Consider the following 21,350-nt stretch of genomic DNA (forward strand, 5'->3'; position numbering starts at 1 on the left):
ATGTTCAATGATTGATATAAAATGTGAAAGTTGTTAACATAGAGCCCATTTGCAACACTATGAGGAAGTTGTCCAGTAATGGCATTAATCTTTATACTGAAAAGTGCGACACTCAAGACACAGCCTTGAGAAACTCCAAGATCCTGTAGGAATGAACAGGAAAATGTCAAACCTGCACGAAACTGGAATCACCTGCCCATTAAAATATTTTTAATAAAAATGGGCAAATGGCCATGTAACCCGTATAAATGGAGGTCTTGCAAAATGCCATACCTCTATGTAGTATCATAAGCCTTCTCAAGGTGAAAGAATACTAACACAAGATGTTGCTTGAGAAAGGCATCTCTGATCAATGTTTCAAGTCAAATCAGGTGGTCAGCAGTGGAGCACTGTTGTCAGAACCTATACTGGGTGGGTGAGAGGAGGTTGTTTAATACCAGGAACCAAACAAGATGAACATTAACCATCCAAGATCTCACAGAAACAGCTTCAAAGCAACTGGACAGTAGTTTGAAGGAATCCTTGGATCCTTCATAGGCTTATAGAAAGGTTGGACAACAGCCTGATGCCACACATCAAGAAAAACATTCTTCTACCAGATCTTGTTAAGAACAACCAGAAGAATAGCAAGAGAAGCAGGAGAGAGATGGCACAGTATCTCATAGTATATATCATCAGGTCTGACTGATGTACTGCCAGACCAATGAAGAGCCAAATTGAGTTTTACCAGTGTAAAGGGGCAATTACGGACATAGAGATGATCAGCCCGAAAGGAAAGATGTGTTCGCTCTGCCAGAGTATTGATGGCTAAGAAGGTGGAGGATGAAGCAGAAGTGCTAGATACCTAGCAAAGGCTTTTGCCAAGAGTATCAGTGATTATTTGGGCATTAGCAACTTCCTGGCCATCAGAAAGCAAGATCAAGAGGGGAACAGAATTATATTGCCCACTGACCTTCCGAATCTTGTCCCACATGACTTTGAAACTAGTGGTAGAAGAGATGCTGGTTAAGAACTTAATCCAAGATTCATCCTGGCTTTGACATCTTACCTGCCAAGCATGTGCACAGGCCTGTTAAAATGTGATGCAGTTTGAAAGTGTGGGATACCTACGAAAGGTATCTCAGACCCATTTTTGAGACTTATATGCCATGTGGCAGGCAGGATTCCACCACGGATGAGGATATTGTGGAAAATGTGTTAAGGTTTTAGGAGTATGTTGAATGGCTGCCTGGATAATCAGTCACTGCTGCCATGCAGTCATCTACAGATGACTTATAAACAATGGCATGATCAAGTTCCATGAGAGAAGTAAAAGAAGACCAGTTGGCTTGATCCAGCTTCAACTGGGAAATGCAGGTCAGATGGCACTGACCACGGCTTGTCTCTTTCAAAATGATAGAAAAAATACCACTGTCCTATAAGTTATTGTTAACCCTACATGAAAAGTAAAAAAATAGTAAAGGGGAGCAGAGTGAGAGAACAATAGCAGTAAAAAACTGAGTAGATATATGAAAATAAGTATAAAAACCACTACTGAAGAGAGAAAGGCTGTGATCTAAGAGCATATGCTCTATGGAGCAACCCCTCCCATCAATATCAGCACCTCCCCAGAGGCGATTATATCCATTAAAGTCCCCAGGACTAAAAATGGAGACAGCAACTGTTCAACGAGAGCTTCAAGATATGACGGATCATATGTCTCTGCAGGAAACTGGTAGAGAGAACAAACAGGAATGGTACAACCCAAGGAAGCATAGATGGCTATAGTGTCCAAGAATGTATTGAGTGGCAAAGACAGGGTGGGTACATGCTGATCAACCAGCAGTACTACCACTCCATGTATTTGTCCATTGCACAATGTGCCATTTCTATACAAGGAAAACTGCTGTAAGAAATGACACACAAGATGGTAAGAATTAGTTAGTGCTTTGACATCATCCAGATTAGAACATAAATTTTGACAGTTCCACTGTATTAAAGTGGCCATTTTTACTAATGTATAGGCAAATTTGGTGGAAAGCACTTTTGTTTTCAACCACATCTTTTTTCTTTATTTTCTTTATTCAAAGGAGGTCTATGGACCTCCATAGATCCTACCCTGGCTCAATTAGACAGATCTCTGTCATTGGAAGAAGATTCCAGGGATTAAGGGCATGAATGAATGATCATTCTGCATCTTGGGGCTGAAGAAGAAGATGGACCTGAAGAAACACCCACACCCAGAACCAAAGGAAGTGGATCCCAGGATCTGCTACAAGGAATGGTAGAGACAGAAATGGTTGTTGACATTGATTCATCAACTTTCTTAACCATGGAGGGCAAAAGACTTTTCACATGGTTTGAGAATGATTCTTTTGGAGACATGGAGACAGAATGGTGAACAGTAACTTCAGCATCAGGATAAGAAATGTTGTGAGCCATTTTCAAATGCTGTACTTTTTTTTCTTCCACCCACCTAGGGTATGAACAAAATTGAGTGACAGCCACTACAAATAACATAATAAGGGTCTATTTCACACTCAGAGGAATCATGGTCCTTGCCACCACCACAAGATAGATCCATAATAAAGAAAGAATATTTCAGTGCCCACTGAAACCACCCACTATGGAACCCCATGAGGGGATGCACTACAGTGCCAAATAAGGATACTGCAGCAATGCCAGGATTTCATAAGCACTATACCCAAACACCAGCACAAGACACAATGTCCACAACACTCATTGAGAATGTCCAACACTGGTATTTCGTTTACCTTAACCCAGGTGGAACAGCTGATTGACCCTAGAGGGGATGCACTTCAAAGCTACCTGTATACAGGAATTCAAGTCCAAAGTTGTGTGTTAAATATGGATCCTTTAACCACCATGATCCTCTCCTCTCTTTCATGGGTTTCTATGTATGTGAAAACGTGGGTGGATGCTTAGATCCCAGAGGAGGTAAATTGAAAGAACACAACCTTCTCTGGGAGGTCCCCTCACCACCTACAGGAATCCACATCAAGAGGATTTCAAACCAGAATTAATAATTTATACATCTATAATTTATCTAACTATTGGTTTAACTCATACAGCTGGTATGGCATATGTACACAAGGTGCCTAGGCCCCACAATCATCCATTTCAGTCCAAGCCCATAGCTGTTGAACCAAAATACAAACTGATAGAAAATGCAGATGAAGAGAATGCTACAGAACAAAAAGAAATTCACAGACAGATAAAACTTGTATCAAACAGCAAACATTACACTATCAACTTTAGCTTTTGAGAGATTTATCAAATTCTTGTCGAGTGATGCTAAGGAAGTTTATTTACATATTACTCATCACAACAGTTATGTCTCTTGCAACAACAGGACATACATGACTTCTTCAATGTTCAAAAGCAGGTTTCATTGAGCTGAAAACACTTGTATCATAAAATTAAACAATAACAAAAACATTAAGAATCACAGAACCAATACGACTGTTTCACCTACACAAGAGTCAAAAACAGGTGATAATAATACCAATTTATAGGTATCACAACAATCAGACCATTTCCACCTACACAGCAGTCAACAATGAATTATTATAGTACTACTTTGAACATAACATACAGATGATTATAGTATAAATAGGAACATATAATAGCAATAAGACTGCTTACACCTACATGAGTCAGGAACAGATAAACAAAGCATTGCTGGGGCCATATCATATTGATAACACTATTTCAAGTCAACAGCAGGTAATTATAGTACTGCTGAGAACATATCACACTGATAATAATGTTTCCACCTATACAGGAGTCAATAACAGTTTCAGTCCTCTTGGATTCTTATTCTTAGACTGTTTCCACCTACACAGGAGTCAATAACAGATGATTAAAATACTGGTGGATACATATATTTACTAGACCAATTCCCCCTACACAGGAGTAAAACAACAGATTATTATTATACTGGTAGGTAGATATCATATTTGTCAGACCAATTCCCCTACAAAGGAATAAAACAACATATAATTATAATAATAGTGGATAGATATCATATTTATCAGACCAATTCCCTCTACACAGGAGTCAACAACAGGTGATTATAATATTGGTAGATACATATATTTACTAGACCAATTCCCCCTACACAGGAGTAAAACAACAGATTATTATAATACTGGTAGATATATATCATATTTGTCAGACCAATTCCCCTACACAGGAGTAAAACAACATATAATTATAATAATAGTGGATAGATATCATATTTATCAGACCAATTCTCTCTACGCAGGAGTCAACAACAGATGATTACAGTTGTTTATTTTTTTTACATCTTTAGATCAGCCATTTTCTTATGAACCAAGGAAGCAATCCACATTCACTGAAACATGAACTATACACATACTGTAGACCAGTATACTGCTAACAAGTAAACAAATAATTAAACATAACACCCTCAAAATCAGGACATTTTACATTTTGCTAGACAATTAATGCAATAGGATCACATAAAAATACTGTATAAGTTTGGTATAAAACAAAAAGTGAAAATTTCATATATAATCACCATAATAAAAAATGTCAACTATCACCTTCTTTCTGTCCATATTATCACATAACATTACTAAATTTTAGTGATAGTTATCCTACATTCGACTGTTAGTTTTACACTTTTATTAAATATCTTCAAACCCATGTTTGCCCTCTATACTAATGTGACCTTGAACATTTACGAATGACTAGAGGCGTTTCTCTAAAAGAAGAGATCGCCAAATTTCATTTTCAGTAGGGAAGGAATGGAGACTTCAATATTCGTTTATTTGTACCCCCTCCTTCCCCCACGACTGTAAACAAAACGTTCAGATCAATTATGCTAATTTGAACCACCTTTAATTAGTACACTTAAGATGTTTCTTTCTCCACGTACATTGTAAACAAACATAAGGATATAATTTTTCAAATCACACAGAAGTAACCATAATTGCTGTTCTGCCGAACAAGAAAAAAGCTCGTGTTAGGCAAAAACAGAATTACTAATGAAGCAAATTATTATCATCTGATCCTTATCCTTTCTGATTTTTTTTTACTGTCCCCGTAAGTCCCTACGAAACACCAATATTATTTTCAATTTCAAAGTTTTTTATTTCGTTATATAATAATCTAGAAAAACAGATCATGGAATTTTAAAACTTTAACAAAAATATAAATGTAGACGAAGGTATTATTATCTATCCTTGGTATAGAATGGAGTGTATATATATATATATATATACACACACACTGTAAGCAAATTATCTTTCAGTGTCTCACAATCGTAAAGTATTGACCACATAGGTCGTACGCCCAGTATTTGATGTTTTCCACAACGAACTTATTCCAAGCATTACTGGAGGCCATATTTACTGGTTACTAAGTCTACCATACATTTCGCCTCTTGTATCTGACGGCCGTTGAACAATGCTGTCAACCTTTCGACGGATAGCAGCAGACCATGCAAGAGGGGAGGGGAGGGGAGTACAACAATATAGAACAAAATTCTGTACACTAGCCCCTTCTCCTCTATTGTGGTTCTTTGTAAGAACTTCTTGGCTGTGTTCCTGTCTTTAAAAACACCACAACTTTATATACTAATGACTAATAATATAGATGGGACTATACTATATATATTAACTCCTACGTCATTCGAACTGAATTTTCGTTAGCAGCACACACCTCTGAAATAAGTGAAAGGGTGTTTCATTCCGCCATGATTTTAAGTTGATATTAACGTTACAATAAATGGTTTATAGGCCGACGACAACACAAACTCTTTATTCAACCATCTATCCATCCATCAAACTCAACAACTGCCGTGTATGCTACGACTTGATTTCGCCACCCATCCAAACAGAATAAAATACAAATATTAAAGCTCAACTACCAGGCGAGTCACACTTCACTGATAACGTTTAGTAGGTCTAACTTACCCCTCGTGAACGCTCCTTAACAACACGGCAGACATGAGAGCTGGCTTCTAAACAACAGCACGGCGATGTCAGCTTTCCTCGTGCTAGGTCCACATTATCTCAGCTCGTTTCCCTACCGACAGACTTTCTCTTATTCGTTCGTTCTTTCACTAAATAGTAGCTGCGCCAAACCGGCGAGATATATCGTCTTTTCTCTGTCTTTCATTCTTTAAACATGCCTTCACGAGCGAGGCGGTCATCTCCACCGAAGTTCTTCTAGAAACCAACCCTGGCTGTGGGTCAAAGCCCGCGGACCTAACGTAACTCTACCAAGGTGTGTGTGCCATATATGTACATGTGCATAATACTATATACACATACACAAAAAACAACAACAAAAAAACTTTTATCTGAATTACTTACAAGGGACCACGCACTCATCATGTGGAGGGGTCCGGTGGTGATGTTTTGTGAGAGGATTATACGTATGTCACACTTTACCTCTAGTATAGTTTAAAACTTCCACCACAAACAAGAAACCTAAATAGCGTTCCTACAAATGTTCTGTAAACCAATGTATACATGTAACTAAACCATGAAGTTTTATTACTCGGAATATAGTAAAATCACACAGTAAATAACTAGAAAATTATCGTAAATTAACACACAAACAATTTAAAACCAGTTACTATAAATTATATTTGATATATAATAAACTCGAGTTCATTTCATGAACTGAATTTGTTTTTTAACTTTCGTACTTGTATTTCTGGCAAAGCTATCTGACCTAGTCCCTAATTTTGAACAATTGACCAGAAAGGTGTCCAGTCAGCAGTACCCTACCAACTATGCACGATAAGTGACTGACTGCGACTTTTATAACGCCTATCATACAAAACATGCTCACCCTTACAGCCGTGGGAGGCGTTATATTGTTCGATCAATCCCACTATTCGTTAGCAAAAGAAAACTTAAAAGTTGGCGAAGAGTGGTGATGGCTAGCTGCCTTCCCTCTAATCTTACACTGCTGAATTAGGGATGGCTAGCGCAGACAACCCTCGTGTAGCTTTGCGCGAAATTTAAAAAAAAAAAAACTTTCATAAAGCACTCACATGAAATATTTCTTGATATTTCAGAGATTCGAACCCTAAATCTACAGCTCTACCAAATAGTTAACCAGTGTTTTAAACAAAACGTTTTTAACGACATATATGTACTCCATAGTTTCCACAGAAGACAAAGTAGTAACTCCATGTTTTAGCTCGATAATAACCAACCAAGTTGAAACTGGGTTTTTATTTTTATTTTTCTTATACAATTTTCCTTGTGTTTATATAATGTAGAAACGTATAAGTGATTATGCAAGACATGAAATCGTTTGTCCAAATGGATCACCAGGAGATATCGACCAAGATGAGAAGTAATCGATAAGTTTTTCCAGGAAAGGGTGACTTTCAGAAAACTAAAAACACATCCTAATAGTTTCTACACCGCCCTCTGGACGTATACAATACGTACCGGCCACAAATAAGCGTAACGTGTCAGTCGATAAGCAAAAATATCTTACTGGCTGAATCAATAAACAGTTTTCCATAAGATACTCCATGCGATTTCAACGTATTCTCAAGATGTCTACAATTTATTTGAACCAATATAAGCTATCCGAGAAATCACACTGTCATCTCCTGACGCCTTTTTAGATATTCAATAACTTTAGACTTTGCCATATAGTCAATACTTTTCATGAGGCATATCGCCCTAAACAAAATCACACTTGTTACTTTTCAAATGAGAAAAGCCTTCATAACGTTATTAGCTAATAGTATGCGTGATACTGACTCGTCCCTATCAATCGCGTACCATATTTCCAACCAGGGTCGAAACCAGTACTTAGGTTTGGGGAAATCCCCTCCCGAAAAATAAAAAGTTGCCACTCCGTTTTGTGGTTGCCTTCAAGTATTACAGCGGTAGGTCTGCGGACTTAAGTAGCTATAAAACGGGTTTCGATACCCGTGGTGGGCAGAACACGTAACCCTTTGTGTAGTTTTGTTCGTAACTACAAAACAATAAATCGTTTGGTGTCTATTTAATATTTTGTGTATTCTTCCATTTCTGTAAAAACAATCTCTTTTTATTCCAGTTTTTTGTTTTATGTCAATGCAGAATAAGTTAAAAGGGAGGGGGATGTATCCTCAACCACCACACTCCTGTCTAACAGTTAAAAACTATCCTGAACCATGCAAGGTAATGGCATATTTGTGAAATAACGAAAGTGTGAAATATAAACCACATCCGCTGTTTTAGCTCCATCCGTCATTAAACCGGCATCAGTCTCTTCGTCCATCAATCAACCACGATGTAATTTAAAGTAATATTTCCAGGTAACAGTGGATTTCACTGTGCGTGAATATACATATTTAGAAAACTGATATATGAACTGATACTTCATTCAACCTCGAACCTTGTTAATCACTGTAACAGTATGCCAACTTTTTAAGCAAATACTTTTTAGGGGAGGAAGGGGGTAATTGAACAAATGTAATCACTTAATTCATATTTTCTGTCCATCTGGTTCGTTAAATTTTGAAAATTCAATAGGACAAAAAATCAATCGATAACCCTACAACCCGCATTATGACGTCAACATCTTCGATCAGGTGTATGCACTGACACAGAAATCTGCAGGCTAGTTATAGTTGTGTTGATGATTACCCGAATGTTACTACAGAGCTGTTTTTTGTTTTGTTTTGTTCGACGAGAAGGTGGCATTTACTACTTGGTGACCTTCCCATATATCACTGACGTGGCCCATCATTGGTACCTATGTACTGTAACAATAAAACCTGGTATCTGTATTTCGTTCATAATACGAGAGTAACATTTTTTGTATGATTTTATACGTTAGAGACAGCATATCATGTACAAATAAGTATAGAACAGAAATATACATTTTAATTCCAGCAACGATCGTGCTGTAAAGATATTGAGACCCATAAAAACAAAAGAAACTCGAAACACGAGCAGAAGAACTGAAATACACATTTTAGCAATCAAACATCTAACACATTGAGACTCATACAATAGTGGTAGTTAATATGTACTGTGTAGTGCAAAAACTTAGGGCTACCTGCGCCAAACAATCGAGCACTAAAAACAAAAATCGCAAATAGAAACGTTATATACAAAAATATAAAAGAAAAACACGTCTCAGGTATACACTCTCATAAAAAATAACATTAAATATTTCATTAAACTAGAAAAACCCATGACCCATGAAAAGCTAAAAACACGGTCAGTTTGGACAGCGTCATTGCCACTGTCCAACGTAAAAGTAAACCCTGAGATAAAACGTATCAGAGGTGCTGCTTCTGGCATGAAAGTACAATGTAGGTAACTGTGACTTGAGTGTCGTGAGAGAGGATATGTTCCTGTAGAATAAAATGTTTAGTTACAAAACTGTGGCCAATCCTTAGACAAGACAACAAATTCTCTCTGATCGTTATAGAAACTAGAAAGCCAAACAAACAGGTGTTATATGGAAAAATATGTTATAAATATGCTCGCTCTAAATTGACTGTCAACTCTCACAAAGATACGCCATGATGAGTGGTTGGAAGACTATAGATAGGGCTATGATAATTCCAGAGCAGATGGGTTTAACTGTTGTGTCAGTAACTTATTACCACAAATACCTACATGACCAGGAATCTAGTAAAACTGGATAAACAAAGAGAAGCAACACAATCGTACTTACATGTTTAGGATAAGTAAGTAATTATCCATATTAAGTTACTCCAGGGTAATCAAAGAACTAACAGAGTCAGTACATTAAACACAGTTAGTGTGTTGCATAGCTTCTTCATGACCCAAGGCAAGTGAAACTGCATACACCTTGGCAGTAAACACATAACTTGTAGAGAGGATCCTGTAACCAAGGCAGAGCAGAGCTCACAGAGTTGCCAGATTTCAAACCACCTATAAATATGGGAACAAAAAAATAGTTCAAAAGATGTCCAACAAACAGAAGATGGTACTTCCAATTATGAGTAACCAATCTTTTGAAATTACTTAAACATCACAAGTGGGGATGACAACTAACCATAGTGGGACGGGATGGTCATCAGACTTGGCAAAAGCTTCCAATATTAGCTTCAGAACAGTCAGATGCATCTGGATATAAAGACCAAATATACAGATGATACACTGTCTGTTTTCAAGAGCACAATCCACTGAGGCATGAAGATACAGTGCCAGGTAGAATGCCCAATATGGATCAGAGCTTTGCAGTATATTGTAAGGAAAGTTGCAATCATCAGAGGTGAAAGGAAGATTCCAAAGACTCAGTGTACAAACTCTAAACCAGAGAAGTGCAAAAAATTCCAGTGCACAGCCAAAGCTCTGAATGACGCAGAGGGTCCAACATCTTAAAATAAGATTCCCTAGTTGAACTACAGACTATAGATAAATAGTCCAGCTTCAATCAAATGAGAGTATGATAGATCTGCTTGGAAATATATCCATTCCTCAAGAAGTGAGATGAAGGTACAGAAATTGCTCAGTGTCCTTGCAAATTTTACACAAAATTGCTTAATATGTGGAATCAGTGTCATCTTACAGTCAAAGAAAAGTCATAGCAGTTTTATCTCAGCCACCACAGGAAGACCAATACTACTCAGACAAAGCTCCAGAACAGAGTGTATATCCAATTGCAAGCAAATGGTTTTAGATGGAGAAAAGTTTAAACTGTTTACTATTGTCTAATACAATAAGTGTGTGAAGACAGTCTGAAGCTGCTATTCAATAAACCTCACATCTGATAACTTGCAGAAAATCTTAAAGTCATTTATATGCACATCGTTTGCAATAGGAGGAAGAAGTTGGCCAGTCATAGCATTGATCTTAATACTTACAAAGTGTGACATTCAAGAAACAGCTCTGAAGGACTCCAAGTGTGTGTGTGAAGAAACAGAAAAGTACTGAACCCAACCCAAACATATTTGGAATGACCTGTCAGTTAAAATTATGAATAAAAATGTGTAAATGGCCATGAAACCCATATAAATCAAAGGCCTGTAAAAATACAAACTGTCATGTAGTATCATAAGTGTTCTCTAGATCAAAAAGACTGAAACAAAATGCTACCTCATGAGGAAAGCTTCCCTATTTGATGTTTCAAGTTGAATCAAGTGTTACACAGTGAATCATTGTCTGCTGAAAGCACACTGGGTGGGAGAGACAAGGTTCTTTAATGCTTGTTTTTTCTAGTTTCTGAAGTCAATCATCCTATTGAAAACCTTACAGAGACAGCTAGTCAAAGCAATAGGAGAATAATTTGAATGGATTTTAGTATCCTTCTCAGGCTTAGAAAAAGGGATGGAGATAAATTTATACTATGTATTTGGAAAAATCATCTTCCTGCCAGGTTTGGTTTAACACAACCAGAAGAAGAGCAAGAGGAAAGAGGTAATTGGAACAGCAGCTCCTACTGAATATCGTCAGGCCTAAATGACATACTGTCACACTGATACAAAGCAATTTCAAGTTCTACTAACACAGGTGGTCATTTACAATCAAAGAGATTCTACTTGAAAATAAAATGGTGATCTTTCCATCCATGACATATGGTCAAGAAGGTAAGAGAATATATGGAGGTGCTTGATAGGTCAGAAAAGTGCTCTCCAAGGGTGTCAGCAATACCCTGTACATTGACCACTTCCTGGACATTGGAGAGCAAGTTCCAAAAGGGAATGGGAAGCATACTTCTAGTTGATATTGTTAAATCCTATCCAAAACGATCTTGGAACTGGCGATAGGAGAGATGCTGGTAATGAACGTAATCCAAAGTTCCTTCTGGCTTTGACATCTGACCTGCTAGGAATGGGTACAAGTCTGCTGTAAAGTGATGTAGTTGTGAAGAGTGGGACATCTAGGAAGTCTAATGACAGCAAGATAAAGTTCCAGGAGAGTGGTGAAGGAGAGCCAGTGAACCTGCTCTAACTTCCACCATGGAACATGAGTCAGGCAGCATCGACTACAGTCAATATCGCTCAGAATGATTGGAAATTTATCACTGTCCTATGAGTCATTGTCCATCTTCCAAGAAAAAAACATGAAAAAGGGAAGGAAAAACAAACTGATAGATCAACAGCAAGAAAAGATTAACTAGCTGCATGAAAATATGTTTATGAACCAGTACTGAAGAAAGAGGTTTTGAGCCAAAAGCACATGCTCCACAGAATGACTCCTCCCATCGATATCAGCAATACTTCAAAGGGAATGGAGTCCATCAAAATCCAACAAGGAAGAAGTTCTGAGGAATTTTTTCCTGTAATGAGAAACATACAGGCTGATAATAATTAATTAATATCTGAATGCCATCTAAGTTAGAATGAAAAACTTGGCAGTTCCACTGTATCAAAGTGGCCATTTTCATTTGTTAATAGAAGAACAGGATAGAGACTTTTAAGTTTTATTATAAAGAGGTCTATCAACTTTCACTGATCCTGTTTTGCCTGAATGGGTAGGTCTCTATCAGATGAAAGATATTTCATGATTAAGGGCATCACTGAAAAATGGTTCTGCACCTAGGACAAACTAGCAAAAATCTCCAAGTAGGGGATAGTAAGCAAGCTCCTCTCAATGATAAATTCTCTTGAGATAGTAACAGAAGCATTGGGAGAAAACTCAACAGGAATATTCCCAGAAAACCTAATTTCAAAATGGGGTCACTTTATTATGGTGTAAATAAGATTTGCATGGTTAATCATGTGTCATTCAGAATAAATTTATAAAAAATAGCATCTGAAGTCTAGTATTGGTAATCCTTTGAACACATAGAGACATCTAGACCACAAATATTACAAAACTATATAGATAGAGAATTTTGATGTAATACATGGTTCCAAGAAAGAGTAAGATGAAAGAATTAAGGATTAAAACTGAAGTTGAAATGTATTTTATCAGCAACAGAAATCTTAAGAAAAACATGAACCCCTATAATCAGCAAACTCAGAGATCTTCAACCAGTTTGGTGTAAGAATAATTTAGAAAAATGTCATTAAAAGGAAATTGGCAGTCACAATTTGTAATTATATATAATTAGAAAAAATGTCATTAAAAGGAAATTGGCAGTCACAATTTGTAATTATATATAATTAGAAAAAATATCATTTAAGGAAAATGGCATTCACAATTTGTAATTATATATCATTAGAAAAATATCATTTAGGGAAAATGGCATTCACAATTTGTATTTTTAATAATTAGAAAAATGTCATTTATGGAAAATAGCATTCACATTTTGTAATATATAATTAGAGAAACATTATTAAGGAAAATAGCATTCACATTTTGTAATTACATAGAATTAGAAAAATGTTATTAAAGGAAAATAGCATTCACAATTTGTAATTATATAGAATTAGAAATGGTTGGTTTGGCGTTTTATGGTGAAAAGCAACGAGACTATCTTTGCTAAACATACGGTAAAAAATTAAAGTAAAATTATTAAAATTCATAGAAGAAAATTAGAGTAAAATAAAACAAAGTTTAATTTCTGAATTAAAAACATAAATAGCATTAAATCCAATTTTTACATCTCATCTACAGTGGTAAGAGAAAAACCAGAATAATACAAGTCGTAAAGGACTTTCTGTAGCATAATTGTAATTATCATAACTTGCCAAGAAGACTAATGGATAAGTTCAAAAATCAGCATTAGTCACCTGAAGTTGGCCTTTCCAGTCCAGGTTTTGAGTTATTTGACATCATGGCCATTTTATAATTTCAAATCAAACTAGATGGACTGTGATTCTTAATAGGAAATTACATTAAAAATGTCTAATGTATAAATTAAAGAAAACTTAAAAAGCATTAAAAAGATTAATGACCTTTAAAAACTAAAAACATTTCCAAGGTGGACAATGTCACCATTACCAATAACACTGTCTAATGTTATGGATAAACCTTGGGACAGAACATGTTTAAAATGGTGCCGTCGATGAAAGTAGTAACAACAGCAATACAGTAAAATGTGGCTTATTGTGACCTGAGTGTTACACAGACAACACATTGGTGCATCAGTCCCAGATAGAAGAAAATGATGAGTTAAACAACTGTGACCAATGCATAGTCTAGTTAGAACAACTTCCTCTTTTATGATCCTTATGGAAGCAAGACGACCAAAGTCCAATAGAGGGTTTTATTTGGAAAAGCTTGTTTTCATGTTGCTCACTCCAAGTCAACTGCCAACTTGCATGAAGCTTAGCCTTGAATACAGGACCATAGTCTATGTGTAGAACAGGCATAGCAGTGATAGTGCCAGAGCAGATAGATTTAGCTGCAGTGTCAGTGAGCCCATTCCTGCAAATACCAACATGGCCCAGTATCCAGAAAAACTGGATAGAGGTAGAAATGGGCCAATCAGTTTTGAATATTAGTGAGAACAGTGAGAATTAACATAAAGCAATTCCAGGGCCAGTAGAGAACTAAGCGAAACAGTATAAATAGTAAAATTTGAGTACTGCTTAGCTTCTATGTGATCCAGGGCAAGAGAAATAGTGTATAGTTCAGCAGTGAACACAGGAGCTATAGAGAGGATTCTGTGCACAACCACCAAACCACAACAAACTATGGCAGAGCCCACACAGTCACCTGATTTCGAACCATCTGTATAAATAGGAATAGGAAGATGGTTCGAAAGATGTTCAGCTAATGACAGACAGTATTACCAATCAGGAGTTTCTGCTTTTCTCAGATGTCTTAAAGACAGGTCATATTTGGGAACTGTAATAAGCCATGGTGGGATGGGCTGGCCAGTGGATATAGCAATGTTATCCAAGGACAGACCCAATTCATCCAACTGCACCTGGATATGAAGGCCAAAAGGAGCAATGGCAGATCGTATGTTCTGAAAAAGCAAGGCCTACCAAGGAAAAAAAAAAAAAAAAACTTCATGTGGGATGCTTTGGTAAGGGACAAAGTTTCAAAGCATATATTAAGGACAGTTGCAAACAGCAGAGGTGCAAAGGAGGCTCATGTGACTCTGTGTATAAGCTCTGAACTGGGGAAGTGCATAAAGCCCCTAGTGCAGAGCTGAAGTGCCTGACAATGAACGAGGTCCAGCTTCTTTAAGGCCAAGGTCCTGGCAGAGCCATAGACCAGTAATCCATAGTCTAGTTTCAATTGAACAAGAGTGCAATATGACTTTAGCATAGAACATCGATCTGCTTCCAAGTGGTGGAAGAGAGGATGCAGAGGATGTTCAGTGCTTTTGTACATTTGACCCATAGCTGCTTGATGTGTGGTATAAAGGTCAGCTTATGGTCAAATATCAGCCTCAAGAACTTTGTCTCAAGGACCACAGATAGCCCAACTTCACCAATGCAGAGTTCAGGATTGGAATGAATACTCCATTGGTGGCAAAAGTGCATGCAGATGGTTTAAGAGAGAGAAAAGTTATGTGTTTGTTGTGGTCCACTTCAGTAAACAATTGAGGACAGTCTGTAGCTGTCACTCAATAATCCTCATGTTCGATGACTGACCCAAGATGTGAAAGTTGTCAACATAGAGCCCATTTGCAACAATAAGAGGGAGTTGTTCAGTGACGGCATTAATTCCTATACTGGAAAGTGTCACACTCAAAACACAGCCATTATGGACTGCAAAATCCTGTAGAAAAGAATGGGAAGGTGTCGAACCCACATGAACTTGGAATCACCTGTCCATTAAAATTTTTTTAATAAAAATAGGCAAATGGCCATGTAACCCATATAAAATGGAGGTCTCACTAAATGCTATACCTCCATGTTGTATCATAAGCCTTCTCTGTTTACAGTTTCAAGTCAAATCAGTTGGTCCATGGGTGGGTGAGAGGAACCAAACAAGACGAGCATTAACCATCATTTCTAAGGTCTAACAGAGACAACTCTTCAATGCAATTGGATGGTAGTTTGAAGGAATCTATGGATCCTTCTCAGGCTTAGAGAAAGGTAGGGCAATAGCTTAGCATCAGGTATCAGGAAAAATATTTTCCTACCAGATCCAGTTAAAAACAATCAGAAGAATAGCAAGCGAAGCAGGAGATAGATGCCACAGCATTTCATAGTGTACATAATCAGGTCCAACCAATGTACTGCCAGACATATGAAGGGCCAGTTTGAGTTCCACCAGTGTAAAGGTGCGATTATGGTCATAGAGACAATCAGCTTGAAAAGAAAGAGGTGATGGCTAAGAAGGTGGAGGAAGAAGCAGAAGTGCTAGATACCTGGCAAAAGATTTTACCTAGGGTATCAGCAATGCTCCAGGTATCAGCTATTTCCTGGCCATCAGATAGCAAGATCGAGTTGAGGACAGAATTATATTGCCCACTGACCTTTCAAATATTGTTCTATATGACTTTGGAACTGGTGGTAGAAGATATGCTGGTTGTGAACTTAATCCAAGAGTCCTTCTGACTTTGACGTTTTACCCACCAGGCACATGAACAGGCCTGCTGGAAAGCAACACAGTGCGAGAGTGTGGGATACCTATGAAAAGTGTCCCACGCCCATTTTTGAGCCTTCTGTGCCATGTTACACAGGCAGTATTCCACCACAGATGAGAATATCATGGAAAACATGTCAAGGTTTTAGGAATACACTGAACAGCTGCTTGTATAATACTGTCAGTTACAGCTGCCACACAGTCGTTTATTAATAGCTTACAGACAATGGCAGGATCAAGTTCTGCAAGAGTAGTGAAAGAGGGCCAGTTTGCTTGATCCAGCTTCCCCAGAGCCTGTGGGTCAGGTAGTATCAACCACAAGCAGTCTCTCTCAAAATAACAGGAAAATGATCATTGCTTCATGAGTTATTGTCAACCTTCCATGAAATGTGGGAGAATAGTGAAGGGGAGTAAAATGAGAGATCAATAGCAGTAAAGAACTGACTAGGTGCACAAAAATAAGTATGAGAACTACTATTGAAGAGAGAAAGGTTGTGATCTAAGAGCATTCACTCTATGGAGCAACCCCTCCCATCAATATCAGCACCTCCCCAGAGGTGATTATATCCACTAAACTCCCAAGGACTAAAAATGGAGACAGCAACTGTTCAACAAAAGCTTCAAGGTCTGACTGATCATACGTCTCTGCAGGAAATTGATAGAGAGAACAAACAGGGATGATACAACCCAAGGAAACACAATGGCTATGGCCTCCAAGGGTGTGTTGAGTGGCAAAGACAGGGTGGGCACATCCTGATCAACCAGCAATGCCACCCCCTCCATGCACTCATCCATTGCACAACCTGTCATTTCTGTATAAAGAAAACTGCTGAAAGGTGACTGTATTGGCAAGTTTCAGAAAGGTTTCCTGTAAGGAAAAACATATAGGATGGAAGGAAGAAATCAGTGCTTTGATGCCATTCAGATTAGAACAAAACTTCAACAGTTCCATTGCTTCAAGGCAGCCATTTTTGTTTATGCATAGGCAAATTGAGTGGAGAGCCCTTCTGTTTAGGACAACGTCTTTTTTCTTTATTGTCTTTATTTGAGGAGGTCTTTTGACCTCCGTGGATCCTGCCCTGTGTTGAATGGGCAGGTCTTTGTTGTTGGAAGAGATTTCCAGCAACTGAGGATGTGAACAAATAATCGTTTTGCATTTTGGAGTGGGAGATGAAGATGTACAAGAGAAAATACCCATACCCAAAACAAAAGGAAGTGGATCTTGGGGTTTGCTGGAATGTATGTTAGGGACAGAGATGGATGCTGACGTTGACTCATCAACTATTTTAATCATGAAGGTCAAAAGACACTTTTAATTTTGTTTGAAAATGATTGTTTTGGAGACACAGAGAAATCTGTCTGCACTCCCACTACAGTAGTGGAACGAAGTGCAGCAGCATACATCAGAGATGGACAGCAAATTTCGAGCCTCAGGGTTAGTAATGTTTTATATCTTTTTCATATGCTGTACCTCTTTTTCTTCCAACCATTTATGACAAGAATGAAAGTGTGATGGGTCAGAGCCATTGAAACTGACACAATGAGGGCCCATTTCATACTTGTAGGCACTGTGGTCCTTGCCACTGCAATGAGCACATGTCAATGAACCACAACATGATGTATTTGAGCCACTGAACCACTGATACTGGAAACATCTGACAGGGTTTGGAATGTATGGCCATACTTTGCAATTAAGATAACCTGCCTTGATGGTGGCAGGTGGACATGGTGATATAAATGTCAGAATGAGGACATTGGTCAGCATCATAATTCCATCTTTGCAAGTGGAGATACTCCTCACTGCAGAAAGTCCTAGGGTGGAGGAATGAGCAAGAATCCCTGACTTGGGGATGTACTTCAAACCCCTGTCAACAATAACTACTTGTGATGAATTCAAAGTAGCATGAGGTGTAACCCCAATAGGAATATCCCTAATCACCTTTGAATGCAAGAGGAGTTCATTGTGTTGAGATGTGGATGTTTCCACCAATATGTCACCAGAGCAAAGCTTCTTTACTCACTCTGGAGAGCTAGCAAGTCCCTCTAGTCCCTTCTGAATGAAAAGAGGAGACATCTGTCATAAAGGTTGGTGTGAAAGAGAATGTAGTATAAGTAAATGAAGTACAAGTGTTACAGATGTTGAAGACTGCTGCTCAGAACCTTCAATACACGGTCATTTACCTATGGACTGTTTATTCATTATTTTATTTAGGTTTTTATTTTAGGATCCATAATAAAAAAATAATATTTCAGTGCTGTGGTTTTCATCAGCACTATACCCAAAAACTAGCATCAGATCCAAATTAGACAAATGTTAAAGAAAAATAGCATTCACAATTTGTAATTATACAGAACTATAAAAATGTTATTAAGGAAAAACAGTGCTCACAGTTTGTAATTCTACATAATAAGAAAAATCTACAAGTAAAATAGCATTCACAGTTTGTAATTATATAGAATTAGAAAAATGTTAAAGGAAAATAGCATTCACAATTACTAATCATATAAAATGAGAAAAATGTTATTACAGGAAAGAAGTGTTCATACTTTATAATTATATAGAATTACAAAAATATTATTAATGGAAAATAGCATTCACAATTTGTAATTATATAGTACAAGAAAAATATTATTGAATGAAAATAGTATTTACAATTTGTAATTATATATAATATGAAAAATATTGTTAAAGTAAAAGAGCATTCACAATTTGTAATTTTATATAATTATAAAAACGTTATTTAAGGAAAATAGTGTTTACAAGTTATAATTATATAGAATTTAAAATATCATTTCAGAAAAATGGAGTTCACAACTTTTAATTATACAGAATTACAAAAATATAATTAAAAAAAATTGTGTTCAAAATTTGTAATTATATGCGATCAGAAAAATGTTATTAAAAAAAATAGCGTTTACAATTTCTACTTCTAGAGAGTTAGTAAAGTGTTATAAAAAATTGTGTTCACAATTTTTAATTATAGAACATCATGTTCAAATTAAAAAATGTTATTAAAAGAAAATATAGTTATAAAGAATAACAAAATGTTCACACAATTTGTAATTCTGAAAAATTACAAAAATATTACTGAATGAAAACAGCGTTTACAATTTGTAAATATTAATAATAATAATGTTATTAAGGTGAAATAGCGTTCACCATTTGTAACTATATAGAATTATAAAATTGATATAAAAGAAAAGTAGTATTCACAATTTGTAATTATATAGAATTAAAAAAAAGTTCTTAAAAGAAAATGGTGTTCACAATTTATAATTATATAGAATTAGAAAAATGCTATTAAAATGCCATTCACAATTTGTAATTATACAGAATTGCAAAAATGTAATTAAAGAAATATAGCGTTCACAATTTGTAATTATATACAATACAAAAAATGTTATTAAAGGAAAATAGCATTCAGAATTTCTACTTCTACAGAATTAGAAAAGTGTTAGAGAGAAATAGTGTTCACAATTTCTAATTATATAGAATCAGAAAAATGTTAAAGGAAAATTGCATTCACAGGTTGTAGTTATATAGAATTAGAGAAATGTTATTAAACGAATGTAGTGTTCACAATTTGTAATTACATAGAATTACAAAAATGTTAAAGACAAATAGCGTACATAATTTGTTGTTATAGAGAATTAAAAATGTTATCAAATGAAAATGGCATTCACCTTTTGTAATTATATAGAATTAGAAAAATGTCATTAAAAGAAAATAGCGTTCACAATTTGTAAGTATATGTAATTAGAAAAATATTATTGAAGGAAAATAGTGTTCACAATTTGTAATTACATAGAATAAAAAAATGTTATTAAAGCAAAACAGCGTTCACAATTTGTAGTTACATGGAATTTGAAAAATGTTATTAAAGGAAAATATTATTCACAATTTGTAATTATATAGAATTAGAAGAATATATCAATAAAGGAAAATAGCATTCACAATTTGTAATTATATAGAATTACAAAAATGTTATTAAAAGAAAATGGCATAAACAATTTGTAATTATATAGAATTAAGCTTATATCCCCTCAGTCTGTTCCTCCTCCTCCTAGTTCTCTATCAAATCTCTTTTCCCAGGAAACAAAACAAAATCACCTATTTATTTTTATTTAGAAATAAGCGAAGGAGGCAATTTACGTGGGACTGTTTTAGAAACCTTGTTTTATTAGCTCCAAAAATACCATTTGTAACCACTCTCTACTCACGGTTGTTGAGAACCTACGTACCTTTCACTAAAATACCCTCATTGGTCATCGTGACAGTTTTACAAGAGATTAAAAATACACTCTGTAAACATCCAGGGTTTAATCTTTATTATTTTCCATAGAGTTTTTGTTTTTTAAATTTTTGTTTCAGTAGGTAGGCTAGAGGGAAGGCAACTAGTCAACATCTCAACCTATTGGTTTACTCTTTGCCAATGGATAGTGGGATTGAACAATAAATTACAACATCCTCATAACTGAAGGGAAAGCACCTTTGGCGATACGTTTCGATCCCACAACCATAAAATTGAGTCCTAACCACCTGGCCATACCTAGCCTGCTGAATAATGTGGCGCAAATACACTCACATGAAATAATATACATAACTAAAGTTAATAAAATAAATTTAAATGACGTCCAATGCCGTATCATGTACACATATGAAAGGCAGTGTACTTTATTTATTACATACACATGTGAAGCCCAGTACGGCCAGGTGGTTAAAGCACTTGACTCACAATCTTCAGGTTCGAATTCCTGTCTACCAAATATGCTACTCGCCCTTTTAGCTGTTGTAGCGTTATAACATTTTTCTCAATCCCACTATTCATTAATAGAAGAGATAGCAGTGGGTAACGGTAACTAGCTGTTTCCCCTCTGGTTTTTTACTGTTAAATTAGAAATGGCTAAAGCAGATAGCCCTCGAGTAGATTTGCACAAATTGTTTTA

At 36.3% G+C, this 21,350-nt stretch overlaps 1 protein-coding gene across 11 annotated transcripts in view; it reads right to left on the minus strand.

Moving 5' to 3' along the window:
• LOC143252457 (serine/threonine-protein kinase tousled-like 1) overlaps positions 1-21,350 on the minus strand; it is a 74,458-nt gene that overhangs the window by 33,210 nt on the left and 19,898 nt on the right. The window contains exon 1 of one of the 11 annotated variants that reach the window (XM_076504613.1): positions 6,345-6,390. The exons of 7 other annotated variants lie outside the window; for them this stretch is intronic. Coding sequence is in view for 2 of the 4 variants with exons in the window: in XM_076504604.1 (XP_076360719.1) it covers positions 5,287-5,360 (74 nt within the window). In the remaining 2 variants the exon portion in view is untranslated. Of the gene's footprint in view, positions 1-5,286; positions 5,376-5,688; positions 5,709-5,942; positions 6,244-6,344; positions 6,391-21,350 lie in introns of those variants that run through there. 3 more of the 11 variants (XM_076504605.1, XM_076504614.1, XM_076504604.1) reach the window with 3 other exon arrangements.

This window comes from Tachypleus tridentatus, chromosome 6, assembly GCF_004210375.1.
Source record: "Tachypleus tridentatus isolate NWPU-2018 chromosome 6, ASM421037v1, whole genome shotgun sequence".
Classification (NCBI taxonomy): Eukaryota; Metazoa; Arthropoda; class Merostomata; order Xiphosura; family Limulidae; genus Tachypleus; species Tachypleus tridentatus.